Below are 26,744 nucleotides of genomic sequence, written 5' to 3'. Positions count from 1 at the left end.
TCTTTTAATCCATTCTATCACCCTATGTCTTGTGATTGGAGTATTTAATCCATTTACATTCAAAGTAATTCTTGATAGATATGTATTTATTGCTATTTTGTAACTTGTTTTGTGGTTATTTTTGTAGTTTTTCTGTGTCCTTTCTTCTCTTGCTCTCTTCTCTCATGGTTTTCTGGCTTTATTTAGTGAAATACTTGGAGATATAGATATAGATATAGATATATCAGTCTATATTAAGGTGATCACTTAAATTTGAACCTGTTACTTACTCTCTCCCCTGCTGCATTTAGGTAAATGGAGTCACGCTTTATATTCTTTTAATTTGTGAGTCTCTTTACTGATTTTTACAGGTATACTTAATTTTACTGCTTTTGTGCTTCCTACTTTTCTTACTCATAACTTATGGTCTTTTCTTTCTACTCAAAGAGTCCCCTTTACCATTTCTTGTTGAACTGACATAATGGTCATGAATTACTTTAACTTTTGTTATCTGGGAAACTTTTTCTCTCTCCTTCTATTCTGAATGATAGCCTTGCTGGATAGATTATCTTGGCTGCAAACTTTTTTTCCTTTCAGCACTTTGAATATATTATGCCACTTTCTTTTGACTGCAGAGTTTCTGCTGAAAAGTCTACCAATAGACGTATGGGGTTTCTGCTTGTATGTAACTTTTTTCTTTTCCTTTGATGCTTTTAAAATTTTTATCACTACTTTTTTGCAATTTTAATTACTGTGTGTCTTGGTTTGGACCTCCTAGGGTTGTTCTTGTTGGGGGCTCTGGTTACCTAATTCCTTCCTCAGATTAAGGAAATTTTCAGCTGTTATTTATTCACATAAGTTTTCTTCCCTGTCTTCCCTCTCTTCTTCTGGGATTCCTGTAATGAGAATGTTATGCTTGATGAAGTTGCTGAGTTCCCATAAGTCTCTTCTCATTTTGTGTATTTTTTCCCCTCACCTGCCCAGCTTGATTACTTTAAATTAGTCTGCCCTCCACGTTGTTAATTCATATTTTGCTTCCTCTAGCTTACTTTGTATCCCATCTAGTATATATTTTTTAAGTAGGTTCCATACCCAGCCAAAAGCCCAATGTGTGGTTTGAACTCATGACCCTAAGATGGAGACCTGAGCTGAAATCAAGAGTTGGACAGTAAACCAACTGAGCCACTCAGGTGCCCCTACCTCTAATGTATTTTTAACTTCATATATTGTGTTCTTCATCTTTGATTGGTTCTTTTTTTTTTTTAAGATTTAATTCATTTATTCATTCATGAGAGACACACAGAGAGAGGGAAAGAGAGGCAGAGACACAGGCAGAGGGAGGAGCAGGCTCCATGCAGGGAGCCCGATGTGGGACTTGATCCCGAGTCTCCAGGATCATGCCCTGGACTGAAGGCGGCACTAAACCGCTGAGCCACCGGGGCTGCCCGATTGGTTCTTTTAATCTCTTTTTTAAGTTTCACTGATGTCTTCCACTCTTTACTCAAGGCCAGTGGCTGTCTTTATGATCATTACTTTAAATTCTCTATCAGACATTATTACTTATATGTGTTTTACTTAGGTGTCTTGCTATGGCTTTGTCTTGTTCTTTTATTTGGACCTCTGTCTCCTCATTTGATCTAACTCTCTGTGTCTGTTTCTCTGTGTTAGGAAAGTCAGCTACATCTTGAAAGTAATGGCCTTATGAAGAAGAGGTCCTATAGTGCCCTGCAGTACAGTGTTCCCTGTTCACCAGAATCTGGTCCCTCAAGGTGTCTCCTGTGTGTGTTGCATGTGCCCTACTGCTATGTGTTGGCCACGTTTGCCTTTAGTCCAGTCTTCTGCAGTGGCTCTCTTTGCCTGTTGTGGGCAGTGCTGTGGCCTGTGTTGTTAGTGGGCCAGTGTAGGACCACCTTGGACTTGAGTTTAGTCAGACCAGGCATTTGCCTGAGATGATGTAGCACCAAACTAAAGGGTGTTTTTCCTGTGTTGTCCCCTGAGAAGCGTTTATTAGTTGGCAGGACCTGTAGTCAGACCAACTGTCTGCCTCCAGCCCACTGCTGGTACCACTTGACTGGTGTGTGTGGTTATCTTCCCTTCACCCAAGGGCAGGAATCACTTTGGAGTGGTGCTGGCCCCTGTCATGGTTGCTTGCACACTGCCTGGCTTGTGTCTCCAGCTTGAATGGGCTCCAACCAAGAGCTCCTGGAGGGAGCAGGGCCCACAGTGTCCACAACGTTTGTGCTAGCAGAGGGGAATTGCTGCTAATGGAGTGTGTGGCTGGTGTGGCTGCTGGTATGGGGCCTACAGTTTTGTTTGTTTGTTTTTTAAAGATTTATTTATTTATTCAAGATAGACACAGAGAGAGAGAGAGAGAGAGAGGCAGAGACACAGGCAGAGGAAGGAGCAGGGAGCCCGATGTGGGACTCGATCCTGGGACCCCAGGATCATGCCCTGGGCCAAAGGCAAGGGGCCTGCAGTTTTAACGAGGCATGCTGCTCTTCAGTTGGACTCACTGCCACTGGAGGATTGAGGCTTCTCAAAGCACAGAGTTTGGGAGACAAGGTGTTGGCAAGGTGTATCAGTATTCTGGGGAGGGGACCCTCAGTGCTGGGACCGAGGCATTCTTGGCAAGAGGGGGCAGATCCCCTAAGTGGGCAGATGGTGGTACAAGCAAGGTAGGTAATGAGTGTTGGCTCTGGGCTAGTTCCCAGAGGTAGCCATGTGTTCATTCTGGGAGGTGGGGAAGGGAAGTGGTTCCAGTTAGCTCCTTTGTTCCTGAGGGAGTCCCCCAGGGATCTCTATCGCTTGGAGACACACATTGAAATTAGCAAGTAACCCTCCCCTATGCCCCAGGCTGCTGCGTATATACTGTATATACTGTATCTCCACGGATTGTTTGTAGTGCTGCCTCTTTAAGAGTGGGGACTCAGTTGGCTCTCCCAGAAAGCAGCGTGCTGATTTTTTAAATCCCAGGCTTTAAGTCCCACTGATTGTGAGAACTCAAAAAATTCAGACCCTGTAATTATCAAAGCCCCTCTAATTATTAAATTATCATCTTTCCCATGCAGGCTCTCCTATATGACAGTCTTTCTCTCCCCTCGCCCTGTCCATGGCTCCCTCCTTTCTAAGGACTCCAGGGTTTGTTTAGCTCTGAACACATATCCTTCCTACCCTCTTCACTGTGGCCTCTTTTCTACCTTTAGTGTGGAGTTTGTTCTGCCAGTCTTTTCTTTTAGTTCTTTTCTGGGTTTGTGTGTGTGTGTTTATGTGTGTGTGTGTGTGTGTGTGTGTGTGTTTAAAGATTTTATTTATTTATTTATTCATAAGAGACACAGAGGGAAAGGCAGATGGAGAAGCAAGCTCGCTGTGGGGGAGCCTGATTCAGGACTTGATCCCAGGACCCCCGGATCACAACCTGAGCTAAAGGCAGATGCTCAGCCACTGTGCCACTCAGGTGTCCCTCTTTTCTGGGACAAGATGTGTTATTTACACTGATATGAGCGTTAACCTAATTGTATCTGTGGGCTGAGGTGAGCTTAGGGTCCTCCCATTCCACCGTCTTACCAGATGCTACACCTCCATTCCCTTTTATCTTTCAGAAATGTCTCAATGTTTATAGTTCATTGATAAGAACTTTTCCTGTTTTTTTGTTTGTTTGTTTGGTTGGTTTTTGTTTTTTTTTTTTTTGTAGAGCTATAGATTTTCTTTTTTTTTTTTTTATCTTTAAGCCTTTTCCCATTTCAGTGGCATTTGGAGAAGAGGATATTAATATGTAAGTTCAGCCCCATTCTTCTTGAATCCGAATTTTCATCTTCTCTACTCTACATGTTCTCTAGGTAATATCATTCACATATTTCATTTACCATTTTTATAATGATGGGTTCCAAATCTATGTCCTACCTAAAGTCTCTTACCTACAGAGCTCTATTTAATTGTCAGCTAGTGGATATCCACCCTCATGTCCCATGGCACTTCAAACTGTCCCATCAACAGGTGAATGGATAAACAATTTATGGTGTAAACACACAATGGAATACTACTTAGCAATTAAAAAGAATGAACTGTTGATATACAGAACAACATGATTGAATCTCAAAATGATGCCAAGTGAAAGAAGCCAGACAAAAAAGAATATATACTGTATGATTCCATTTATCTAGAACTCTAGGAAATACCACTCTATAATGATAGCATATCAGTGATTAACCAGGGGAGGTTACTGTCTTGGGGTAGGGGGATAGGGTAAGAGGGGAGACAAGAAGAAGGGATTGGAGGGATTTCAAAGAGGCAAGAGGAAACTTTTCATTGTGTGATAGATACATTTATTTCTTTGACTGTGATAATGGTTTCAAAACCCAGAAAAGTTTACACTTTATACATGTTCACTTTATTGTATGTCAGTTATACCCAAATAAAGCTCGAAGAAAATTCTCAATATTAAAGGCTTTTAACAGAAAAACAGTAGTTCCTGCCCACTCTTATTTTTCCCCATCCCAGTCCTCTTCCCCAAAGGCAGCTACTTTGAACATTTTCAGGGATCTTCTGATACTTGGACCATGTTCTAATATACTTACTCTGTTACTTAGTGATTCTTCCATTTAGAACTTCAGGCAGTCTCTATTTATTCTCTCTTATTATGGCATTTGATAATTTGTCTTACTCTACCTTTTTTACTTCTCCGCCCAACCTTCTAACACAGCTCTTGATTAAATCAATCATGAGTGCTAGCATTACTAGGAACATTAAATATTGTACATTACTGAGTCAAGTACTATGCTTTGACTGCTTGTATTCCTTTTTTTTTTTAAGATTTTTAAAAATTTATTCATGAGAGACAACAGAGAGAGAGAAAGAGAGAGAGAGAGAGGCAGAGGGAGAAGCAGGCTCCATGCAGGGAGCCAACGTGGGACTCCATACTGGGTCTCCAGAATCACACCCTGGGCCAAAGGCGGCACTAAACCGCTGAGCCACTTGGGCTGCCCCTGTATTTCTTTAGTACCCTTCCTCTTTTTTAATGTAGTAACTGCATTTTTCCCCATTTACTTTGTTTTTATGTACCTACAGCTAATTTTTTTTCTGATGTCCCAGCAGATTTTTAGACATGTAACAGCAGTTTTTCCAGATGCTCAAAATATCATATAACCTGTCAATTCCAGTCCCCCATTCCCATTCCCATTCCCTAAGACATTCCTCCTTGCCCTGATTGCTTTCTGCAGTAGATACATAGCTGCCATGCTAAGGCTTCCTCTTGCCATTCTCCAGTTTTGGATCAACTAATTCTTGAGTCCTATGTCACTTATCTTCATGGTTTATTCATATTCCTTCAGTTGGTTTTAGGAATACTGTGTCTTCTAGTTGCTTCCTAAAAATGGATACTTGAAAGTTAACATTTTTTATTCCTTACAGAGCCAAAAAGGTCATTATTTTACTGTTACCTAAATGTTTGGTTGGGTATAGAATTCCAGGTTAAAAGTAATATTCTTTGAGAATATTAGAGTTATTTTTGCACTGTCTCCTAGTATCTGATATTAGATATTCAGAAGCAAGGAATCTGCCTAAGAGTCTCTCTCTCTCTCCCTATCCCTTTGCCCTTCCCCCTGCTCATGCTCTCTCTCAAATAAATATATAAATCTTAAAAACAAATTGTAGTTATAGCCCAGAAATGTTTTACTAGTAAGGTTGCAGTGTGATGCCAGCTTTTTCAGTTGGTAAACTAGTACCCTTCTGTTGTGAAAAATGTTATGTTCTTTGATTATCATCCATCTATATACCCCCATTTTCCCTGTTCTTTCTGAAACTCCTGTAGTCAAGTGTTGGACACTTGGACTGATCCTCTGATTGGGAGGATTTTCTCTCTGATTGTCCATATCCTTCTTCAGTTTTATCTTCTATCCTTCTGTAGTTGTTTTATTTTTATTCGAGCTATCTTATTTTAATTTTCTCTAGCACTCCATCCGTTTTAAATGACTGCAGTAACTTCTCATTTAAGATATTAAGGTTTTTGTTTATTCTGTGATTTGTTTTCTTCTGTTCCCTATATCTCTGTTTCCTCCAAATATTCAATTATCTACTTGTTTGTTTTGGTTTCTATTTGATGTGGGAGGCTTTGTTCAAATGCCTGATGATCCTTGGCTGCCCATTTATATTTGTGTGGGGCACTAAAAAGCTCCATTTGCAAGAATGGGGGTTGTTAGTAATGGGCTTCATAGTAGGGTGAATTCAAGGTCAACTGTCTTTTTCATTGTCAGAATGTAGAGCTCTTCAAGACTGTTGAATTTTTTCATAGAATGAGGATGGTGGGTATATGCCTGAGCAGAACAGGAACAGGAAGATAAGGGCTTCACGTTTCTGTAGGTAGACTGTTATTCAGTCCCCCTCTTTTCACTTTGTGCTGTATTCTTGCCCTGTGCCTGATGCCCCAAGTGCACACCATCGCTAGCTGCCTTTTTCCTGGAAACAACCCCGGTAGAATGCAGTAGTCCTCTGGCTACTGGGGTAAGTGTGAGGGTAGCCTTTTGTGTTACTTGGTATCTCAAAGAACTTAGATTTTCAGATTATTTAGGGCACGTCAGCTCCTTGTCACCTGAATCCCTCCACTCCTAGTTCTGTCTGTCCTGTGTTCCATTATGTCACTTTCCATTCCTTTTTTTTTTTTAAAGATTTTATTTATTTATTAATGAGAGACACAGAGAGAGAGAGAGAGAGAGAGAGAGAGAGAGAGAGAGAGAGGCAGAGACACAGGCAGAGGGAGAAGCAGGCTCCATGCAGGAGGCCTGACATGGGACTCCATGCCGAGTCTCCAGGATCATGCCCTGGACTGAAGGTGGCACTAAACCTCTGAGCCACCCGGGCTGCCCTTCACTTTCCATTCCTCTAATAGTTTCCTGTCTTGGAAAGGTTGGGGCTTTCTTGTTGTTTTTGTTCTCCAGAAAATTCAGATATGCTAATGTGGTCTCTTCTGTTCACTTACCAATGGATTAGTACCTTTTTTTTCTCTTTATTATAATTTTAGTGAGGAAGCATGAGGAGGGAAAAGGGGTGAACATCTGTGATTAGTGTGCCAGGTTTATCCAGAAGTCATCTGTATTCTCTAAAGTGTAATCATCACAATCTGACGTTTATTGAGTGCTTACTAAATGCCAAACACTATTTGAAGTGCACTACATTTATTAATTCCATTCTCATGACAGTCTTATGGAACAGGTACTACTATTATTGCCATGTTACAGATGAAAAAATTAATGCACAGAAAAGTTAATTTGACAAAGTTACACAGCCAATTAGTGGGGGTCCAGCATTCCAGCTCAGCTGTCAGACTCTAGAGATACTCCCTGCTTAAAACTCTCCAATAGTATTTCATTCCTTGATTTGAAAATCCAGGCAATTTACCATTGTCATTCCTGGTCTCCAGGATCAGGCCCAGCATACCTCCAATCTCACCTCTCTTACTTGGACCCTAACACCACCTCTTTGACCTTATATTCTAGCCACTCTGAGCTTGCCCTGCATGTACACATTCTAGTGATACTCATGCCTTTTCTGTGCTGTTCCTCTGCCCCAAACATTCCTTCACTCTCTAGAATGCTTAGTACAGTGTTTGGGTGTTCCAGTATATACTTATAAATGGGATATTTGCATAATTTATTTTACCTAGCAAGCAATTCATGCTTTGCTTTTGATTTGATTTAGCTCATCTTCTTTAAAAATGTATAATTTAATAAAACTATAATATTCCATTGCGCATGAAGGGTTCATAAGTCTAACAGACCAACTGAAATTATCTCCTTAAAATTTGACTATATTGAGGGGCACCTGGCTGGCACAGTCAGTAGAGTACATGACTCAATTCCACATTGGGCATAGAGATTAGTTTAAAAATACATAAATAAAAGTGAAAAAAATTGATTGTATTGAGAGAGAGATAAAGATTCTTTTGGAGTGTAAGTGAAAAGGTGTATGAATAGTAAATTAATTTCATTCATTTGTTATTAAAATGTTTTCTAACCTTACTTATCTTGCTGTTTTTCTTAATAGCCCTTTCTTCCCCTTGCAAATTTGGAATGTTCACCAAACATTGAAACTTTCCTTTGCAAAGCTTTCGTACCAGCGTGCACAGACCAAATTAATGTGGTTCCACCTTGTCGTAAGTTTTGTGAGAAAGTATATTCTGATTGCAAAAAACTAATCGACACTTTTGGTATGCGATGGCCTGAGGAACTTGAATGTGACAGGTAAATTATGTTTTCAACTAAAAGCTACCAATAATCTTTTATTTTTTTTATTTTTTATTTTTTTTACCAATAATCTTTTAATGCTGGTGTTAGTTTTCCAGAACATTTGTGACAGGATTTCATTATTTCATTCAACAAATGTTTATCTTACACTTAACATATGCCAGCCACTGGGGTGATAAGCGTTTGGACATAATGGTGAGCAAAAACAGATTTGCAGTGAGAACTTTGCAGTGGTATGGGAAGAACAAATAGTAATCAAATAATTAGAATAATAAATGTAAAATTACAACCATGCTAGATACAACAAAAGAGAAGTACACAGTTCTCTGAGAACATGTAAGGGTGCCTTTGACCCAAACTGGGGGGAAATGAACTTATCAATTCACTGACCTTTTTGCACATTGACCTTGATTAATAACTTTTGTCTCCTATTCTCTAGACATTAGGGGATTGTAATTTGAGTTATTCTACTGATATAATGAGACTTTACACGATAAAACTGGGAAAGAAGCTGTGTCTACCTTTCTGTTTCTTAATCTGTAGACTAAAGGAAGTATATAGATGCTTTGTGGAAGTCATACACTTCTGGTGAACACATACTCGTTTTCAGGAACAATGGGTAATATATAGTAAAGTTGAGCATACTCATACCTTACGTTCTAGGCAATCCCCCTCTATAGAAACTTTTACACAAACAGTGGAGCATACATAAGAATACTGATTGCTAATTATTCCTACTTTTTTAAAAAATGGAAAAACTGAAAGTCCATTGTAGAAGAATGACTAGTGATGTACCTATACACTAGAATACTACCATATAGTTGATAAAATTAATGTAGTTGATCCACATCTATAAGCATGGATAAATCTAAAAGTTAAGTAAAAATAGGATGCTATAGGATGATATATATAGTACGGTGTCATTTATATAAAATTCAAAACCTGTGAAACAATACTATATAATATTATGGCTAGAAAATCACATAGGAAAGATTTTTTAAAAATGCATAAGGAGAATAAAAACTGAACGTATGGTAATGAGTATTTCTGGGGAGAGAGAAAAAGAGAGTAAAACCAGAAGGCGTCCCACCTGATATCTAATGTTATATTGTTTTATTTTAAAAGATATAAAGCAAAACTGACATAATATTAAGTTTTTAAAATGTTGGTAGATACATAATGTTCTTTTTCTGGGCATGTATTTTATTATTTGCTACTCTTATCTATATCTAAAGCATGTTTTAAACGTTTTCTTGTTGCTGTACCTGGCTGGCTCAGCTGGTGTAGCATGCAACTCTTGATGCTGGGGTTATGAGTTTGAATCCCACATTGGGTGTAGAGATTACTTAAAAATAAAATCTTTTTAAAAATTAAATAAATAAATATTTAAGTAAGATAAATGTTTTCTTGTTAAAAACTCCCACTAATTTATTTTAAAAAAATTCTTAAGATTTTATTTATTTTAGAGAGAGCGCGAGAGAGCACAGTGTAGGGAGGGACAGAGGAAGAGAGAAGCAGACTTCCTGGTGAGTAGGGAGCCCAGTGTAGGTTGCAGTCCCAGGACAACGAGATCATGACCTGAGCTGAAGTCAGACACTTAACCAACTGAGCCACCCAGGTGCCCTAAAGCTCCCACTAATTTTTAAACCCTACAGATCCTCCAAATTAATATTGGTGTGTAGAAATTTAACTGAGTAGACAGATGAATGGATGAAGAAGATGTGGTCTATATATACAATGGGATATTACTCAGCCATCAGAAAAGACAAATACCCACCATGTGGATGGAACTGGAGGGTATTACGCTGAGTGAAATAAGTCAATCAGAGAAGAACAGTCATCATATGGTTTCACTCATAAGGGGAATATAAGAAATAGTGAAAGGGATTATAAGAGAAAGGAGGGGAACTGAGCTGGAAAAATTAGATAGGGAAATAAACCATGAGAGACTCCTAACTCTGGAAAACAGAGGGTTGTGGAAGGGGTGGTGAGGGGGAGATGGGGTGACTGGGTGATGGGCACTGAGAAGGGCACTTGATGGGGTGAGCATGGGGTGTTATACTATATGTTGGCAAATTGAATTTAAGTTTAAAACTGTAAAAAAAAATTTAACTGAGTAGTAGTTTTTCACAAAATAGAAATATACTTCACTCTGCTATGCCATAAACAAGGGAGGCAAGAAGTACAAACTTCCAGTTATGTCATGGGGATATAATGTATGGTTAATAACATTATATTAGTTTTGTGACAGATGGTGATTAGATTTACCATGGGATCATTTCTCAATGTATATAAATGTCAAATCACTATGTTGTACACCTACCTAAAACTCAAATAATAAGGTATGTCAACTATACCTCAATTTAAAAAAACAGCCAAACAAACAGAATAGTGATGTGAATTAAGCTGGTCTGAGTCTACCTCTTGGTGATCTTCTGTAGAGATCACCTAACCCAATCCAGGAAAGGGAAGGGTCTCATTTCAGTCAATTTTAGCTGTTAACACCTTAGTCATATATGGTTGAGCCGCTTTACTTGGGGGGCATTAGAAAACAAGTGAATTTCCCCATGGCTTATATTTCTAATACTGTAAACAGACAAGCCAACACTTATTTGTCTGGAGACTACTAATTAAGATAAATTTTTTTCTTTTTTTTTTTAGGATGAATTCTTTCTTAGATATTTAGTCTTAGAAACAGAAATTATTTAAAAGTTATTAATTGGGGCACTTGACTGGCTCAGTCAGTGGAGCATGCAACTCTTTGATCTCGAGGTTGTGAGTTTAAGCCCCACCTAGGGTGTAGAGCCTACTTGAAAAAAAGTTTACAAAATAAAAATTATTAAATTGATCATTTTCTGAGTAAGGAAATTTTCATATTCACTTGCCTTGTTTTAAACATATGTTAGCGTGTTGGGGCCTCACTAATAACTACAAGTTTTTAGTTAACTTCAAAGCTCTAACCTATAATCTATCAGGTTGTGTGTCCTCCCATCAATTATGAATGCACAAGGTAGCACTTTATAGCTGGAAAGCATACATTAAAATAGTGAATCAATAAAAATGTTGACTTCAGTTTTTATCATTTTTACAGATTGCAGTACTGTGATGAGACTATTCCTGTAACTTTTGATCCACACACACAGTTTCTTGGTCCTCAGAAGAACACAGAGCAAGTCCAGAGAGACATTGGATTTTGGTGTCCAAGGCATCTTAAGACTTCTGGGGGACAAGGCTATAAGTTTCTGGGGATTGACCAGTGCGCGCCTCCATGCCCTAACATGTATTTTAAAAGCGATGAGCTAGAGTTTGCAAAAAGTTTTATTGGAATAGTTTCAATATTTTGTCTCTGTGCAACTCTGTTCACATTCCTTACTTTCTTAATTGATGTTAAAAGATTCAGATACCCAGAGAGACCAATTATATATTACTCCGTCTGCTACAGCATTGTGTCCCTAATGTACTTTATCGGATTCTTGTTAGGCGATCGCACAGCCTGCAACAAGGCGGATGAGAAGCTAGAACTCGGTGACACAGTAGTTCTGGGTTCTCAGAATAAGGCTTGCACTGTTCTGTTTATGTTTTTGTATTTTTTCACAATGGCTGGCACCGTGTGGTGGGTGATTCTTACCATTACGTGGTTCTTAGCTGCAGGAAGAAAATGGAGTTGTGAAGCCATTGAACAAAAAGCAGTGTGGTTTCATGCTGTTGCATGGGGAATACCAGGTTTTCTGACTGTTATGCTTCTTGCTATGAACAAAGTTGAAGGAGACAACATTAGTGGCGTTTGCTTTGTTGGCCTTTATGACCTGGATGCTTCTCGCTACTTTGTACTCTTGCCACTGTGCCTTTGTGTGTTTGTCGGGCTGTCTCTTCTTTTAGCTGGCATTATTTCCTTAAATCATGTTCGACAAGTTATACAACATGACGGCCGGAACCAAGAGAAACTAAAGAAATTTATGATTCGAATTGGAGTCTTTAGTGGCCTGTATCTTGTGCCACTGGTGACACTTCTGGGATGTTACGTCTATGAGCAGGTGAATAGGATCACCTGGGAGATAACCTGGGTCTCTGACCACTGTCGTCAGTACCATATCCCGTGTCCTTATCAGGTAAAGAGCGTTTGTATTACTTCATTACACTATTTCTTTTTTTTTTTAATTTTTAAATTTTTTTTTTTTTATGATAGTCACAGAGAGAGAAAGAGAGAGGCAGAGACACAGGCAGAGGGAGAAGCAGGCTCCATGCACCGGGAGCCCGACGTGGGATTCGATCCCGGGTCTCCAGGATCGCGCCCTGGGCCAAAGGCAGGCGCTAAACTGCTGCGCCACCCAGGGATCCCTACACTATTTCTTTTTTAAAGATTTTATTTATTTGAGAGAGCTCACAAGCGGGGGTGGGGAGTGCAGAAGGAGAAGCAGGCTTCCCGCTGAGCTAGATCCCAGGACCCTGAAAGCATGACCTGAGCCGAAGGCAGATAGTTAACTGACTGAGCCCCCCAGGTACCCCTGTATTAGTTCACTATTTAACTTTAATCTGGAGAATGTTCCCTGGAAGTACACTTGAACTAGTCATAAACATAACATTTGATCTCCTGTAAGAAAGTCCAGCAGATAGAGGAAATGATTCTTCATGCATCAGATGAAACTGAGATCCATGCCTCCAGAGCTGCTCTGTCCTCAAGTTTTGGCTTTGGTTACAGTGGTTGGAGTGCCTCCTGTAGCTCTTCTTTTAAAATTAAATTCAGTTTCAAAGGCAGATAATAATGAGGAACAGAAACAGAAGAACAGGTCTGTCAACTTCTGCTGAATTGGGAGTTGTTTTTCATTCTTCTGTAGTGGGAAGAGACCTTATTTGGGTATATTTAATTTGATCATATTATCTTATAATTTTTGGTTTTGTATGTGCTTATAAAAGCAGAACTTATTTTACTGTATTGTATTGATACTTATTTCACCCTAACCAACCAAATTTTTTATAACATAAACAACAATGTGTAAAGACTCTAAAATAGTATGTTGTTCCAATGAGTTTAAGTGTGATTTTTTGGTTGATTATAATGAGGGAAAGTAGATGAATTCTTAGAGCCAAATATTTTGGCAATTATAAGAGGCTGCTATACTTACAGGAAAAAATGCTGGGAAATCAAGCCAAGATTTAGGATATTCTTCCTAAATATATTTCCCCTAATTATATATTTTGATACACAGATAAAAGTTCTTCATTCAGAACTTTAATAAAGAATGCACTTAAAGCAGCACCATTCATTATATTACGTTATGTCAAACATTTTATGATAAAACAGACTGGAGATTTATACTTTTTGTATGAGTTTTACATTGACTGTATAGATTTCTCTCCACTTTAAATGCACGACTGAAATTTTTATTATTCACTTTTTTTTTTTGTAGGCTAAAACAGAAACTCGACCAGAATTGGCTTTATTTATGATAAAATATCTGATGACATTAATTGTTGGCATCTCTGCTGTCTTCTGGGTTGGAAGCAAAAAGACATGCACAGAATGGGCTGGGTTTTTTAAACGAAATCGTAAGAGAGAGTAAGAATCTATTGAATTATCTGATGTTGTTTTAAATTAAGTAGAACAAATACCAAGGAACTATTAAAGTCATCACTCAGTAGAGTTTCGTTATGTCAGCTATTATGTCAAATTTGGAATTCTTTTTCCTGGAGCCTGGAGAAACATACTTTATTTTGTTTGGCACTCATTAAAATAGTCTTTGACCTACACTATTCTATTGAAACATGAATGAAAGATTTGTAAAGTGTGCATTTTCTTTCCACAGCTTATATTCAAGATTGTTACTGTTGTCACTGGATTCATTATTTGATGCAGCATTTTAAATTTTAATTTTTCTTATCAGTGATAAGAGAATAAATGGGATCAAATATATGTAAGGGAATCTGTAAAGTAGGATTCAAATATATTGTATGATCATTGTTTACTACCTTGAAATTTTATTATACATAGTGCTGGCTTAAAATGTCACTTATTTGCCTTGCTTAAGATGGTAAAATTTTAAACTTATATAGCATGTTATAACAATATAGTAGATTTACAAGTAAATAGTTCATTTTGGTTATTTATATACATTGTATGCTCTATACGGTCAACAATGTAGTATAGTTTTTTTAACTATTCCCCATTAGTTTGATTAATAAACTCTTGTGGTAAAAATCTCAGAAGTATAGATCTTTTCTAAGTTTTTGAAGTCTGAAGAATTGCATTTAACTGGACTTTGATTTTTTTGCACTATTATTATATATCTATCCCATATTTATATACTCACTTCAGTATAACTTGCTAACTTTAATGTTAGCAAATAATTAAATTTAACAACCAGCCACTCTCCGTCCTTTTTCTTCAGGTTTACTTTTATATTTGATGTATTTACATATAATTTGCAGATAGTCCCCTACTTTATGCCGCTTTGAGTTTCCTTGTCCTAATCCTTTGGTTTCACTTCTTAAATTTCTCACCAACTTGTTTATGTTGACAAAGGCAACTAACGGTGTATGCAAAAAAAGATTTCACTTCATGACAGTCTACTTATATCTCATAGTATTTATAATCCCAGATTTCATAACCATAAGTCATTTCAAATTTTTAACTTGATTGACTAAGGATTTTTGGCATAAGATATATTATATGCTTTTTGGCTTCTTCATAACACTTAACATTTGCCAAGTAAACCCTCTCTTTGGTTTCTCTTACAGTCCAATCAGTGAAAGTAGAAGAGTACTACAGGAGTCATGTGAGTTCTTCTTAAAGCACAATTCTAAAGTTAAGCACAAAAAGAAGCACTACAAACCAAGTTCGCACAAGCTGAAGGTCATTTCCAAATCCATGGGAACCAGCACAGGTGCTACAGCCAATCATGGCACTTCTGCAGTGACAATCACTAACCACGATTACTTAGGACAAGAAACTTTGACAGAAATACAAACCTCCCCTGAAACATCAGTGAGAGAGGTGAGAGCAGATGGAGTGAGCACTCCCAGATCAAGAGAACAGGACTGTGGGGAGCCAGCCTCCCCAGCAGCATCCAGCTCCCGACTCTGTGAGGAACAGACTGACAGGAAAGGCCGGGCAGGCAATGGGACTGATAAGATCAGCATATCTGAAAGTACACGGAGTGAAGGAAGGTGAGCTTTGATTTTTGTTATCTTAAATCAGGACTCCTTTGAATTCTGCATTATACTTTTTTTTTATTATTATTAAAGCATAGCATACCTGGAAAGAAAATGTTCTAGATGACATGTCCATACACTTAGTCCAAGGAAGTTTGGATTTAGGAAGTTTGGCTTCAGCCTATAAATGTGCTATTTGATAGTTTAATTCTTAGCTTTGAAAAGAGCCTTTATGAATGTTGTTCAAGTAGGAAAGTAACAGTCATTCCTATGGTAATTGTTCAAGGTTGCATGTATATTTGTGTAAATATTTGAGATTCTTCTGAAATACAGGCTATTAAGTTTTAGTACTGTGTCGTAGTGCTAAAAGGCATTTGTCATTTTATATGAAGATGATTATAAAATCTTTCTTATTTTCTGAACACGAAAGGATATTGACATTATCTTTAATGACATTTTTCCAAATGGTCATAAGTGATCCAAACACAGGTAAACATCGAATGAGCCAGAATGCTGATAGCGAAGTACTTTTAGGTCTCTAGGTTGTCTCACCTCTGTCCTCCCAAACTATACCAAATGCTCCTTCTTTGTGTTCCCATAACAGCTTTTGCAGACCAGATTCTAATTAGACACGTGCCTTTAAACCTCCCCTAAATTTGCAAACCCTCAATGGCAGAGCTGTGGTCCGATGCATCTTTGTATTTCCATCTTTATGTTGGAATTACACAACATCTCATCCTTGGTGGGAAATGAATAAAATATTTACTAAACCAAGGGCAGGAATCCTGTCTTATTCATTGTTTTCCCCATGCCACACCATGTTCAGCCCATGCATGGAGGGTGCTTAATGCAGTTTCTGAAGTTAGCATTGTATTTGAAAATAAAGTATTTGAGGGCACTTGGGTGGCTCAGTTAGGCGGCTGCCTTCAGCTCAGGTCATGATCTCTGGGGTCCTGAGATGGAGCCCTGCATTGGGCTCACTGCTCAGCTGGGAGCTTGTTTCTCCCTCTGCCCCCACTCATGTGCTCTCTTTGTCTCTGTCTCTCAAATAAATAAATAAAATCTTTTAAAAATGAAAATAAGTAACACATAAAAAAAAATAAAAAAAAAATGAAAATAAGTATTTGCATTTTGAAGTGTTAGGGTACACATAAGGAGTTTTAGTTAATCATACTCTGATAAAAGTGGAAACTGGTTGGGAGTAAAACTCATGAGAAGTAGATAGCATTTGTAAGGACATTTGGCATCACATTTGTGCTTTGGTCTGTATGTATGTCGACTTTCATCTTTTTACCTAGGGTAACTCCAAAAAGTGATGTCACTGAAACCGGCCCAGTGCAGAGCAGCAACTTGCAGGTCCCAGGCTCTTCAGAGCCCGGCAGCCTGAAAGGCTCCACATCACTGCTCGTTCACTCAGCTTCAGGAGGTAGAAAAGAGCCTGGCACTGGAAGTCACTCTGATACCTGAGAAGCAGGTTGTCCCGATGCTGAGGAGTGGGTTCATGTTACACTGGAGGTGACAGTACGCTGTCTTGTCCATATCACTGTTGTATTCTTCTGCACTGACAGCTGCATTGCCTACTGTTAAGCTGGACACAATAGATTCCGAAAATAATAGAATTCATTTCACTCAGAGGTCAATGATGACAGTATACAGTATAGAGGAAAAGCAGAAATTTGCAGGTTAATATTTTTTTTAAGTTGCGTGGGAGAAGGGATTAGAGGAATCTTCCTTTTCTATTTATGAAGATTCTATTCTATTCTTGTTAAAAGTATTTTAAGATGTACTATATGTTATTTCACTTTTATGGCATAAAATCAAGATATTTCCTTGCTAAAGTATTTAAAACTTATCTTTGTATCTTTTTTATATATTTGAAAATAAGTTTATATGTATTTGAACTTTTTTTTTAGAATTCCTGGAAAAGCTATTCAAATATTTTTATGTTATTCTGATATTTTAGCACTACTTTGGTAGCTTTTACACTGAGTTTCTAAGAAAATTGAAAAATAGTATTCTTTTATAGTATAAAAAATAACTGGCACCTGACACACTGGAAAGTGTTATAACAGAAATTCAACTTTAAAAATCCATTTATTCTGCTTCATCATCTTCCCTGTGTGAATTTTATAAAGTCTTGTTTTAGGAATTTTATACATCTGTTATGCCACTAAAATAAGGTGCTTGATGTCCAGTGTTGATTGTATTATGCTGCTCATTGATCGTTCTACATTTTTAAATAATATGTCCTGAAGGATTAGATGAAATGTTACTCTTTTAAGCCAAGTGCAGTTGATTTCCTTAAAAAAAAAAAAACTGTTTTATGACCACTCAAGATTGTATTTGTAATATTTATAGTTGCTATCCCTTTAACTATTTTTTTGACATTTAGAATACTAAAATTTATACAGTATCTTTCTCAGACATTATGTGGAATTCATTTCTGCACTTAAATAGGGTTTGCTGAACATTTAAAAGTGTGTTAAAAAATATGTTAGCAATATTAGTGCCAGCCAAATGAGGAAAAAATGTAGTCCTGATAAACAAAATGTATTTTATATAACATACTTTAAAATATTAAAGAATTTTCTTAATTTTATTTCCAATTAAGTGTTATACCTTGAAGAATGGTTTCTAATGCTTTGGGTTTTTTTTCCTCTACTTAGCATAAGAAGAAGATTATCATGTACTGTATGGAAAATGTAAATACTAAGTTTTTGGAATTTTTGAACTTTGTATACAAAAACATTGTATGAGCTTTCCAGTAATAAAATTCTCTCCGTGTAAGAGATTGTGGAGAATTCTGTGCTTGTTTTTAGTGGTCCTGATCCAGGAGGTGGTAGGATTTTTCAGATCAGTGGTTCCATGACTAATAAGTCAGAAGCTTTTTTCTTTTTTAAACTGGAAAAGGAGAAGACAAGACTCTTATTTTCATTTGTTACAATTTCTTACCAGACTATATATCTTATACAGCCATATTTACCATACTTATTAAAGCCAGCGGGAGACCTGAAGGATGGGGTAAAGCAAAGGGAGCCCAGGACCCTGCTCTCACTCTTGGCAGTGGGAAATAAAATGATATCAAATTAAAACATTTTAAAAAACAAATAAGATAGTGAGGAATTGCCAGGGTAAGATCTGGGAGAAGAAAGAAATTCACTCTGCCAGGCCCAACAATTGGAGCTTCTTTTGCTCAAGGAGCATTTAATGGTTGGGAAAAAGTGGTTGAGAGGTTGAATCAGCCTCAGAGGGCTGGGGTTCAAGAGAAGGAGTATCCACACACCACCCTGCACTTAGAATTGTGACCTCCAAAGGGATGCATTCTAGGAGCAAGGGTGAAGTATAAGGAAAGCAGCCCTGCTTCAAGTTACCTGGGTGGACTAGAAAAAATCTCTTACTTTGGAATTAGAATAAGGTAGTTCTGGGTTAGTAATAGGCAGAAGCATATGGAAATCTTGTCTAGAGGAAGAAAATGTCATTCTCTGTATTCTACAAATACTTTTTCAAATACAATATTCATCATATAATCAAATGTAGGCAGACACGCAAAAACAATACATGAATAAGAATTGGCACACACGTCAGACCAATAGGAAAAGATCCAGAGGTACTCCTGAAATATGAGGCATGGATTTGTTAAACTCCTGTAACTTAAAAACATCAGCAAGGACAAACAAGGAGACACCACCTCACCTATTAGAATGGTTACAATTTAAAAAATAACTGACAGTATCAATTTCTTTTTTTTTTTTTTTTTTTTTTTATTTATGATAGTCACAGAGAGATAGAGAGAGAGGCAGAGACACAGGCAGAGGGAGAAGCAGGCTCCATGCACCGGGAGCCCGACGTGGGATTCGATCCCGGGTCTCCAGGATCGCGCCCTTGGCCAAAGGCAGGCGCCAAACCGCTGCGCCACCCAGGGATCCCCGACAGTATCAATTTCTGGTAAGGATACAGAGCAGCAACAGGAACTCTTGTTCATTACTAATGGGAATGCAAAATGTTGCAGCCACTTTGGAAAACAGGCAGTTTCTCAACACAGCCCAACTTGGTCTTACCACACCATCCAACAGTCACGCTCCTAAAGTATTTCTTGAAGTGATTTATGTAGCTACTTCATCCTTGAGGTGCAGTGGAACTCTTCACTCCAACATGGTTAGTGGCTTCCTTCCAAAGAACACAGTAGGGAACAGGGCTGGGGAAGAATAACTTTCACGGTAGAGAAACTTGACAAAACACCACCTAGGCCAGGTGACATCGGTCATTAGTAGAGTACTTGTGGGGAGTAGGTGCCCTTCATATGATGTGATGAAGGTGGCACCTGACCTCTGTAATCTTCCTCCCCCAAATCCATAACCTCAGTCTAGTGAAAAAAGCAGACAAATCTCAACAGATGGACGTTTTACAAATACCTGACCAGTCCTCAAAGCTCTCAAGATCATGAAAAATAAAGTCAGAAACTGTCACAGCTAAGGGATGCCTATGGAGCCGTGGTGAATGTATTGTAGTATCCTAGAAAAAGTACATTAGATAAAAATTAAGGGAATCTGAAAAAAGTACGAGCTTTAGACATTCAATGCAGTGAAATGGTCTTTGTGTGTGGTGTGTATATGTGATAATTTCCTCCCTTCTGCTTTGCTCTTTTTTATGGGAATCCCTTTTAATCTGATCATGGACATCCTAGGCAGATCCTCCAGTTTTCTCATCTTTCCTCTGTTTCTGTTCATCTCTTTGAGTTTTGGTTCTCTAAGACTATTTCTCAAACTTATCTTCTAGATTTCTATTGAATCCTTATTTGGGCTGTCATATTTTTAATTTCACAGAGCATTTTTCTCACTGTTATTTTAAATAGTATCTTCCTGTTTTATGATTCTCTTATGTATATTTGCAGACACGTAACTTGCTTTTTAAAGATCATGTAGAGGAATCCCTGGGTGGCTCAGTGGTTTAGAGCCTGCCTTCAGCCCAGGGCATGATCCTGGAGTCCTGGGATCGAGTCCCACATCAGGCTCCCTGCATGGAGCCTGCTTCTCCCTCTGCCTGCCTCTCTGTGTCTCTCATGAATAAATAAATAAAATCTTTAAAAATAAAAAAAATAAAGATAATGTAGAAAACATGGATTTTTAATATTTATTTTAGGTCTTCTATTCACTCTAATAATTTCACAGTTGACTTTTCCTGGATTTTCAATGTAGATGGTCTTTTTGTCTCAAATAATGGTAATTTTATTTCTCATCTGTTAGCTTGACCTGAGAACCTTTGGTTTTTTTTTAATTTTTTTTTATTATTTTATTATTTTATTATTTTATTTTATTATTTTTTTTATTATTTATTTTTATTATTATTCATGATAGAGAGGCAGAGACACAGGCAGAGGGAGAAGCAGGCTCCATGCACCGGGAGCCCGATGTGGGACTCGATCCCGGGTCTCCAGGATCGCGCCCTGGGCCAAAGGCAGGCGCCAAACCGCTGTGCCACCCAGGGATCCCGAGAACCTTTAATTGTTAAGAGCAGTAGCAGCAGATGTCCTGGTCTTGTTTAAAGGGAATTTCTATGGTATTTCATCATTAAGAACAATGTTGGCATTTGATAGAAAATAGATCTTTTTTAGTGAGTTAGTAACGAATCCTATCTTGACAATTAATATATCATGTGTCTCATTTAATATACTGCTGGATTAGATTTGTTAGCAATTTATTTAAGGTAAAAATATACATCTATACCTACCTGTACACTAAATGATTCGCCAACCAGGAACAGAGCATTTGTATTCAGTAAACTTAAATTTTTTATATATTCTATTTCTAGTAGCAAACTTCAAAACTATCCTCTAGTTCAAAAGAAAATAGCAGTTTCTCTTTTTCATGAGACCAGAGTCTGTGATGCAAAGAGAGCCTACCATTTCAGAAGTGGTGATGTTAATTTTTATAAGAATTACATAGCATTTTTTGACCAAGAAAGTGGACCTCAATTACATATTTACATGTACAGTAACAATATTGCCATGAGGAAAGTGCAGCTAAATGCAACAGCAGAAAAGATTTGATAAAGCAGCATTTCATCTTGAAAGTCAGCCACAAATCCTCAATAGAATTTTATGGAATATCATCTTTCAAAAAGAGTACATCCATTAGAATCCATCTGCTAGGCTATTTATAGCAGTGAAAGAATCTTTCCTAGACTTTCCTCAAAAAACTAGACCAAAAACAGCTTGTCATTGCCACTCATCATCACAATCACAGCTTTAGTGCTTCCTGGCTTCCTAGAAATATGCCAGTGGTGGGCTCTTCCTGTTACGACTGCTGGAAAGTTTTAGCATTGCCAAAGCAGGCACTGGTACTCTCAAGAAAGGAAAGATATAATTTTGAATAACTAGAAGAGGGATCCCTGGGTGGCGCAGCGGTTTGGCGCCTGCCTTTGGCCCAGGGCGCGATCCTGGAGACCCGGGATCGAATCCCACGTTGGGCTCCCGGTGCATGGAGCCTGCTTCTCCCTCTGCCTGTGTCTCTGCCTCTCTCTCTCTCTCTCTCTCTCTCTGTGTGACCATCATAAATAAATAAAAATTAAAAAAAAATAAAGATTTAAAAAAAAGAATAACTAGAAGAAGCCTTGCTACAACTCTTCTGCAGGGAAAGCATAACATTTATCATCTCACTGCCCCCAGCACAAGTCAAAGACTTTCCAGATGCTGAAGGCCTTTTAACAGTGGCCATTGTGATCTGTATGTGCAGAAGAATCAAACTTTCATTAACTCCTTTGCAGCAACACAGAGAGCAAACAAGGAAAGATTAAGAGTCTAATTCAGACTTCTCCAAAGACATTGGCACCCAGAGCTGGACAGCAGGGGAAAGCCACCTAGGAAAGTCTGCTGTGGACACTGCTCCAGGAGGGGAAGCAAAAGGGAGCCATGTGGAAAGAAGTAGAGAAGAGGACAAGAAGGACAGGCTGGGAGTGGTAAACACTAGTTAGAAATGAAAAAAAATGATGCTAAAATGGATAGATTTTACCAGCCAAATCCAAGGCTTTTATTTTCCATCCCTAGAAGGAAAATGAGAAAACCAGAAGAAACTTCGAAGGATTTCCACCACAAAAGGTGGGGTGAGAGAGATTGGGGGGGGAGAGAATCTACTTAAGTTTCCACAGAAACACCTTAAAGTTTTTTAAATAAACCATTTTCTCCAAACTCATGCCATAGTTCATCTTTATTAACAGTGTTACAAATATTTCCTACTTATTTGGGTTCACATATACTGGGTTTTGACATCCTGAAGTGCAAAGAGTCTGTTAAAGTCGACATTTAGTACCTGGGTTTATAAATCTATGTATGATTACATTTAGAAAATGGTGAGAGAAGAGGCACAAAATCAACAAGGATTAAGAAAAGTTTTTCCTAAACCCCAAAGAAAATAAAATACCTTAGTATTCTCTCCATCTCACTTTCCAAGATGCCAATGAAAGTAAAACTGACAAGTTTGTGGGTTTATTTTCTTGGGGCCCTGTTATAGGATCTAATTAGAAAATGTATTAAGTCTGAATATATAGATTTTAGACTTTATCCGGAAAAATTCACCAGTAAAAAGTCATAAGCTCCGCTAGTGGTTTTTGTCCTTCTGATGGCGGGTCCAGTAGCCCCCATGAAAACTTGCATAAAACAGAAACCTTCAGAGCCGGTAAACAAAGTTAACCACTGGCAAAACCCTTGCTGGCTCCTCCAGGCCCTCTCAGCGCAGGCTCTAAGCAAAGGAGAATGGCATGCTGTGTTTCGAGAGCTGACCTTGTTGGCAGGCTGTGGGCAAATAAGTAAGTCAAACAACAGGAGGACTGTGTTTCCTCGACTGACAGTCATCACTGCCTCTTTGTCACCAGTCCTCAGACTCCAAGCAGGGCTTTCCAGGCCTGCTGTGCAGACACTGAGAATTTCAACTGCTTTCTTGATGAAGCAAAGACCAGGAGAGGGGCGTCCGACACGTCCAAAATCGGGGGAGGGAGCCTCGAGGACTTCAGAGGCAGGGCACGGTCTGGCTACCCTGGACACACTGAAGAGATCTGAACAGTACAAACACCTGTTCTCTCCACTCTCCAAGGGTACAGAGCAATGGGGGAGAATGAGTCTATGAGGAGAATGAACCCACGTGTGAAAGAGGCAAGAACACATAAGAATTAACAGTTAAGAGGAAGAACTCTAAATGCATGGACATGGGGCATCTGGGTGGCTCAGTGGTTTAGCGCCTGCCTTCAGCCCAGGGTGTGACTCTGGAGACCCGGGATCGAGTTCTGCATTGGGCTCCCTGCATGGAGCCTGCTTCTCCCTCAGCCTGTGTCTCTGCCTCTCTCTGTGTGTCTCTATGAATAAATAAATAAAATCTTATAAACAAATGCACAGATGTGGAAGCCTTCCAAGGTGTTGTTATGCACCAAAAAGCGAAAACTCTACTTACTAATACTGTGTATATAAAAAAAACCTCACTCGGTAGAACAGCACACCATGTTTTCTATTGTTACATATCGATGTGTCTCAATGCATAATGATACCATGCATGTAAGCCAGCCTTCACCACAGAATACTCCATATACATTACAAATACACATAATGTGTAAGTGCATGAGAAGGCTCCAGAAAATGTGGTAACATGCATGATGTCTGGGGAAGGGATCAGCATTGTAGACAATAATCAAAGCAGACTTGAACCTGGTCTGTAGTGTTTAAATTTTTATAAAGAGAATCTATTAATATGTGGTATAAATATAATTTGTCTTTTTAAGAAAATTTACTGAGCACGAATCAAGCTGATGGTGACTCAGGGGGTCCAGCCCATCTGCCTGCAGGGGTCTGAGCCTGCAGGTGGTCGAGGCCCCCTCCCTGCTGTGAGCCGTCCCCGGAGCTGGGAGGGGCCGCCTACCCCACTGAGCCCTGGGGAAGGCCACCTGTTCTAGTTCCAGCTTCCTCTGGTTCCTCCCTGCCGTGCTTCTTGCGGTCCCCCAAACCACTTTTTCTTCGGTTGGCAATCCCACAAGTGTTTTGAGAACCTCTGTGCTTCCTTCTGTCTCTCGCATTTCTTCCCCAGACTCTACTCCTCTCCCCACAAATAAAGCTGAGACCTGCTTGCTTGATCCCAGCCCTGGGAGACACAGGAGGCCGGAGGACTAGCCCCCCAGGATGTGATACTGGGCGGGGGACGCGAGGGAAGGCCGAAGACAGCAGAAAACCCACGATGGCAAATTCTCCTCCTCGCCCCCGCCAGCCCTGGGCTCCCCCAGCACCCACAGACCACCACCGCCACGAGTGCCCCCAGCAGGGGTGACTCAGCACTGCAGTCTCCATACTCACCAACCTCAAAAGTAAATGCAAATTCTGAGGTCTGAAGGCTAAGGTGTGGGTGGCTTTCGGCAGAAGGCGGGCCCCTGTCCTTCCCTGGCGACTCCCCGGCGCCCTCACACACATCCCTGGGCGCGATGCAGCTGGCCCATAGCCACCGTGAGGCGCCGAGGTGCCCTCGGGACCACCATGGCCCTCAGCAGCTCCCAACTGGCTGGTAGTGCAGACTCGGGCAGAACTGTGAGGGGAATAGTGTCTTGTCTGTACCTGCCTGCTGCCTGAAAGATCAGCTCCTGCTTTTAGAAAATGCCCTAGTCCTTTCCCTCCAGAGCAAGTGAGTCAACTTTTCCTCTTAATGTGTTTGCCAGAGCAAAAATAAGGTTCCTAACCCACTTGATACCTAAGCCAGAGATCCATTATTTTTAATCGAGAGGATAAAATACTGTCTACATCAACCCAAGATAAGGCCCAGCCTTGTCCTGGGAGACTACCCCATCTCTCCGAGCAGTCCCAAGAGGAAAGAAGCCACAGTGGGGGGCTGGAATTCCTGAGATCTAAACTGTGAATATTTCAAGGTTTTAGAGAAGCAGAATCTCCACAAGGGCATTGTTTAGGGACAAAGGAGTTGTAACTGGCTAAGCCGGAGGACTAGGTGGGGAAAGGGCCAGAAGTAGCCAGCTCACCCCTGGTTGCCCTTGGATCGTTGAAAAGATCTAGAGATATCTACGTGCTCCCAGTAATAACAACAACTGATAATATCTGTCAGGTACTGTCCCGGCTGCTAAGTGGGGAACAAGGGACAAGCCCCCTGCATTCGCAGAGTTTATATTCCAGGGGATGTCAGACAGTGAGCAAGTAAGTAAATATACAAACAAGATAAATTCAGATAGGGATTAGCATTATACCAGAATATTATTCAATGATACTATTTGAAGCATCATTTAAAACTGAAACTTAAGTGGGCACCTGGGTGGCGCCATCGGTTAAGTGTCTGGCTCTTGGTTTCGGCTCAGGTCATGGTCTCAGGGTGGTGAGATCGAGCCCCAAGAGGAAAGCTTTGCACTCAGCAGAGAGCCTGCTTGAGATTCTTGCTCTCCTCTCCCTGTGCCCTTCCCCCTTCTCTCTCTTTCTCTCTCTCAAATAAATGAATAAAACCTAAAAAAATAAAAAATAAAACTGAAACTTCTATCTATAAATATGCAACTGGTTATATAACATTCCATTCATTAGAAATGCTGTGAAAATGTTATGAAGGAAGAGGAGGAACTATAAATGTTCATACTGAAAGATGTCCAGGAAGCATCATTAGTGAAAAAAGCAAGTTATGATAAGAAGTATTCAATGTGCATGTTTTTTTCAACGCCATCAAGCAGTTGACTCCATTCTGACACTATCTACCTGGAGATCCCACTGTAAGGGTTCAGTCCTAGAAGACTGTCCCCCACTTCAGATGCCAATTGCAAGTCCAGGTTGTCATCAGGGTTTCTGACCCATCACTATAGTTATTGGTTCTCACAACTATCTCTATGGGTTCAATTCATTTGCTAGAGTGCTCACAGAAGTCCAAGAAACACATCCTTATACTAGTTTATGATAAAGGATAGTATAAGGGATACAGGTGAACAGCCAGATGAAAAGGTACATAGGGCAAGGTTTGGGGAAATAGGCATAAAGCTTCCATGGTCTCTGAGCAACCACTCAGCACCTCTACCAGTTCACCAACCTGGAAGCTCTCCAAATCCCATCTTTTTTGGGTTTTTATGGAGGCTTCATTACAATGATTAATTAAATCATTGGCCATTGGTGACGGATTCAACCTCCAGCCTCTCTCCTCTCCTTGGAGGTCACAGCATAGAACTGAAAAGGCCAGCCCTCTAATCACATGGCTGGTTCCCCAGCAACCAGTATCCATCCTTAGGTATTTTCCAAAAGTCATCTCATGAACATAAACTCAGGTGTGGTTGAAAGGGGTTTGTTATGAATATCAAGACTTATTTAACACTCTTATCACTTCAGAAATTCCAAGGGTTTTAGAAGCTCTGTGCCAGAAACGGGGACAAAGACCA

General features: G+C 39.4%; 1 protein-coding gene across 5 annotated transcripts in view; it reads left to right on the top strand.

Moving 5' to 3' along the window:
* Positions 1-18,149, top strand: part of FZD6 (frizzled class receptor 6) — a 40,553-nt gene extending 22,404 nt beyond the window's left edge. For 3 of the 5 annotated variants that reach the window (XM_041769287.1, XM_041769288.1, XM_041769291.1), the window contains exons 3-7: positions 8,014-8,210; positions 11,305-12,322; positions 13,622-13,770; positions 14,949-15,377; positions 16,661-18,149. In XM_041769287.1, coding sequence (XP_041625221.1) covers positions 8,014-8,210; positions 11,305-12,322; positions 13,622-13,770; positions 14,949-15,377; positions 16,661-16,829 — 1,962 coding nt within the window. In that variant the 3' untranslated portion in view covers positions 16,830-18,149. Of the gene's footprint in view, positions 1-3,707; positions 3,816-8,013; positions 8,211-11,304; positions 12,323-13,621; positions 13,771-14,948; positions 15,378-16,660 lie in introns of all 5 variants that reach the window. The other 2 variants (XM_041769290.1, XM_041769289.1) reach the window with 2 other exon arrangements.
* The last annotated feature ends 8,595 nt before the right edge of the window (positions 18,150-26,744 follow it).

Source organism: Vulpes lagopus, chromosome 9 (genome assembly GCF_018345385.1).
Source record: "Vulpes lagopus strain Blue_001 chromosome 9, ASM1834538v1, whole genome shotgun sequence".
Lineage (NCBI taxonomy): Eukaryota > Metazoa > Chordata > Mammalia > Carnivora > Canidae > Vulpes > Vulpes lagopus.
This window is presented reverse-complemented; position numbering and strand designations above follow the sequence as displayed.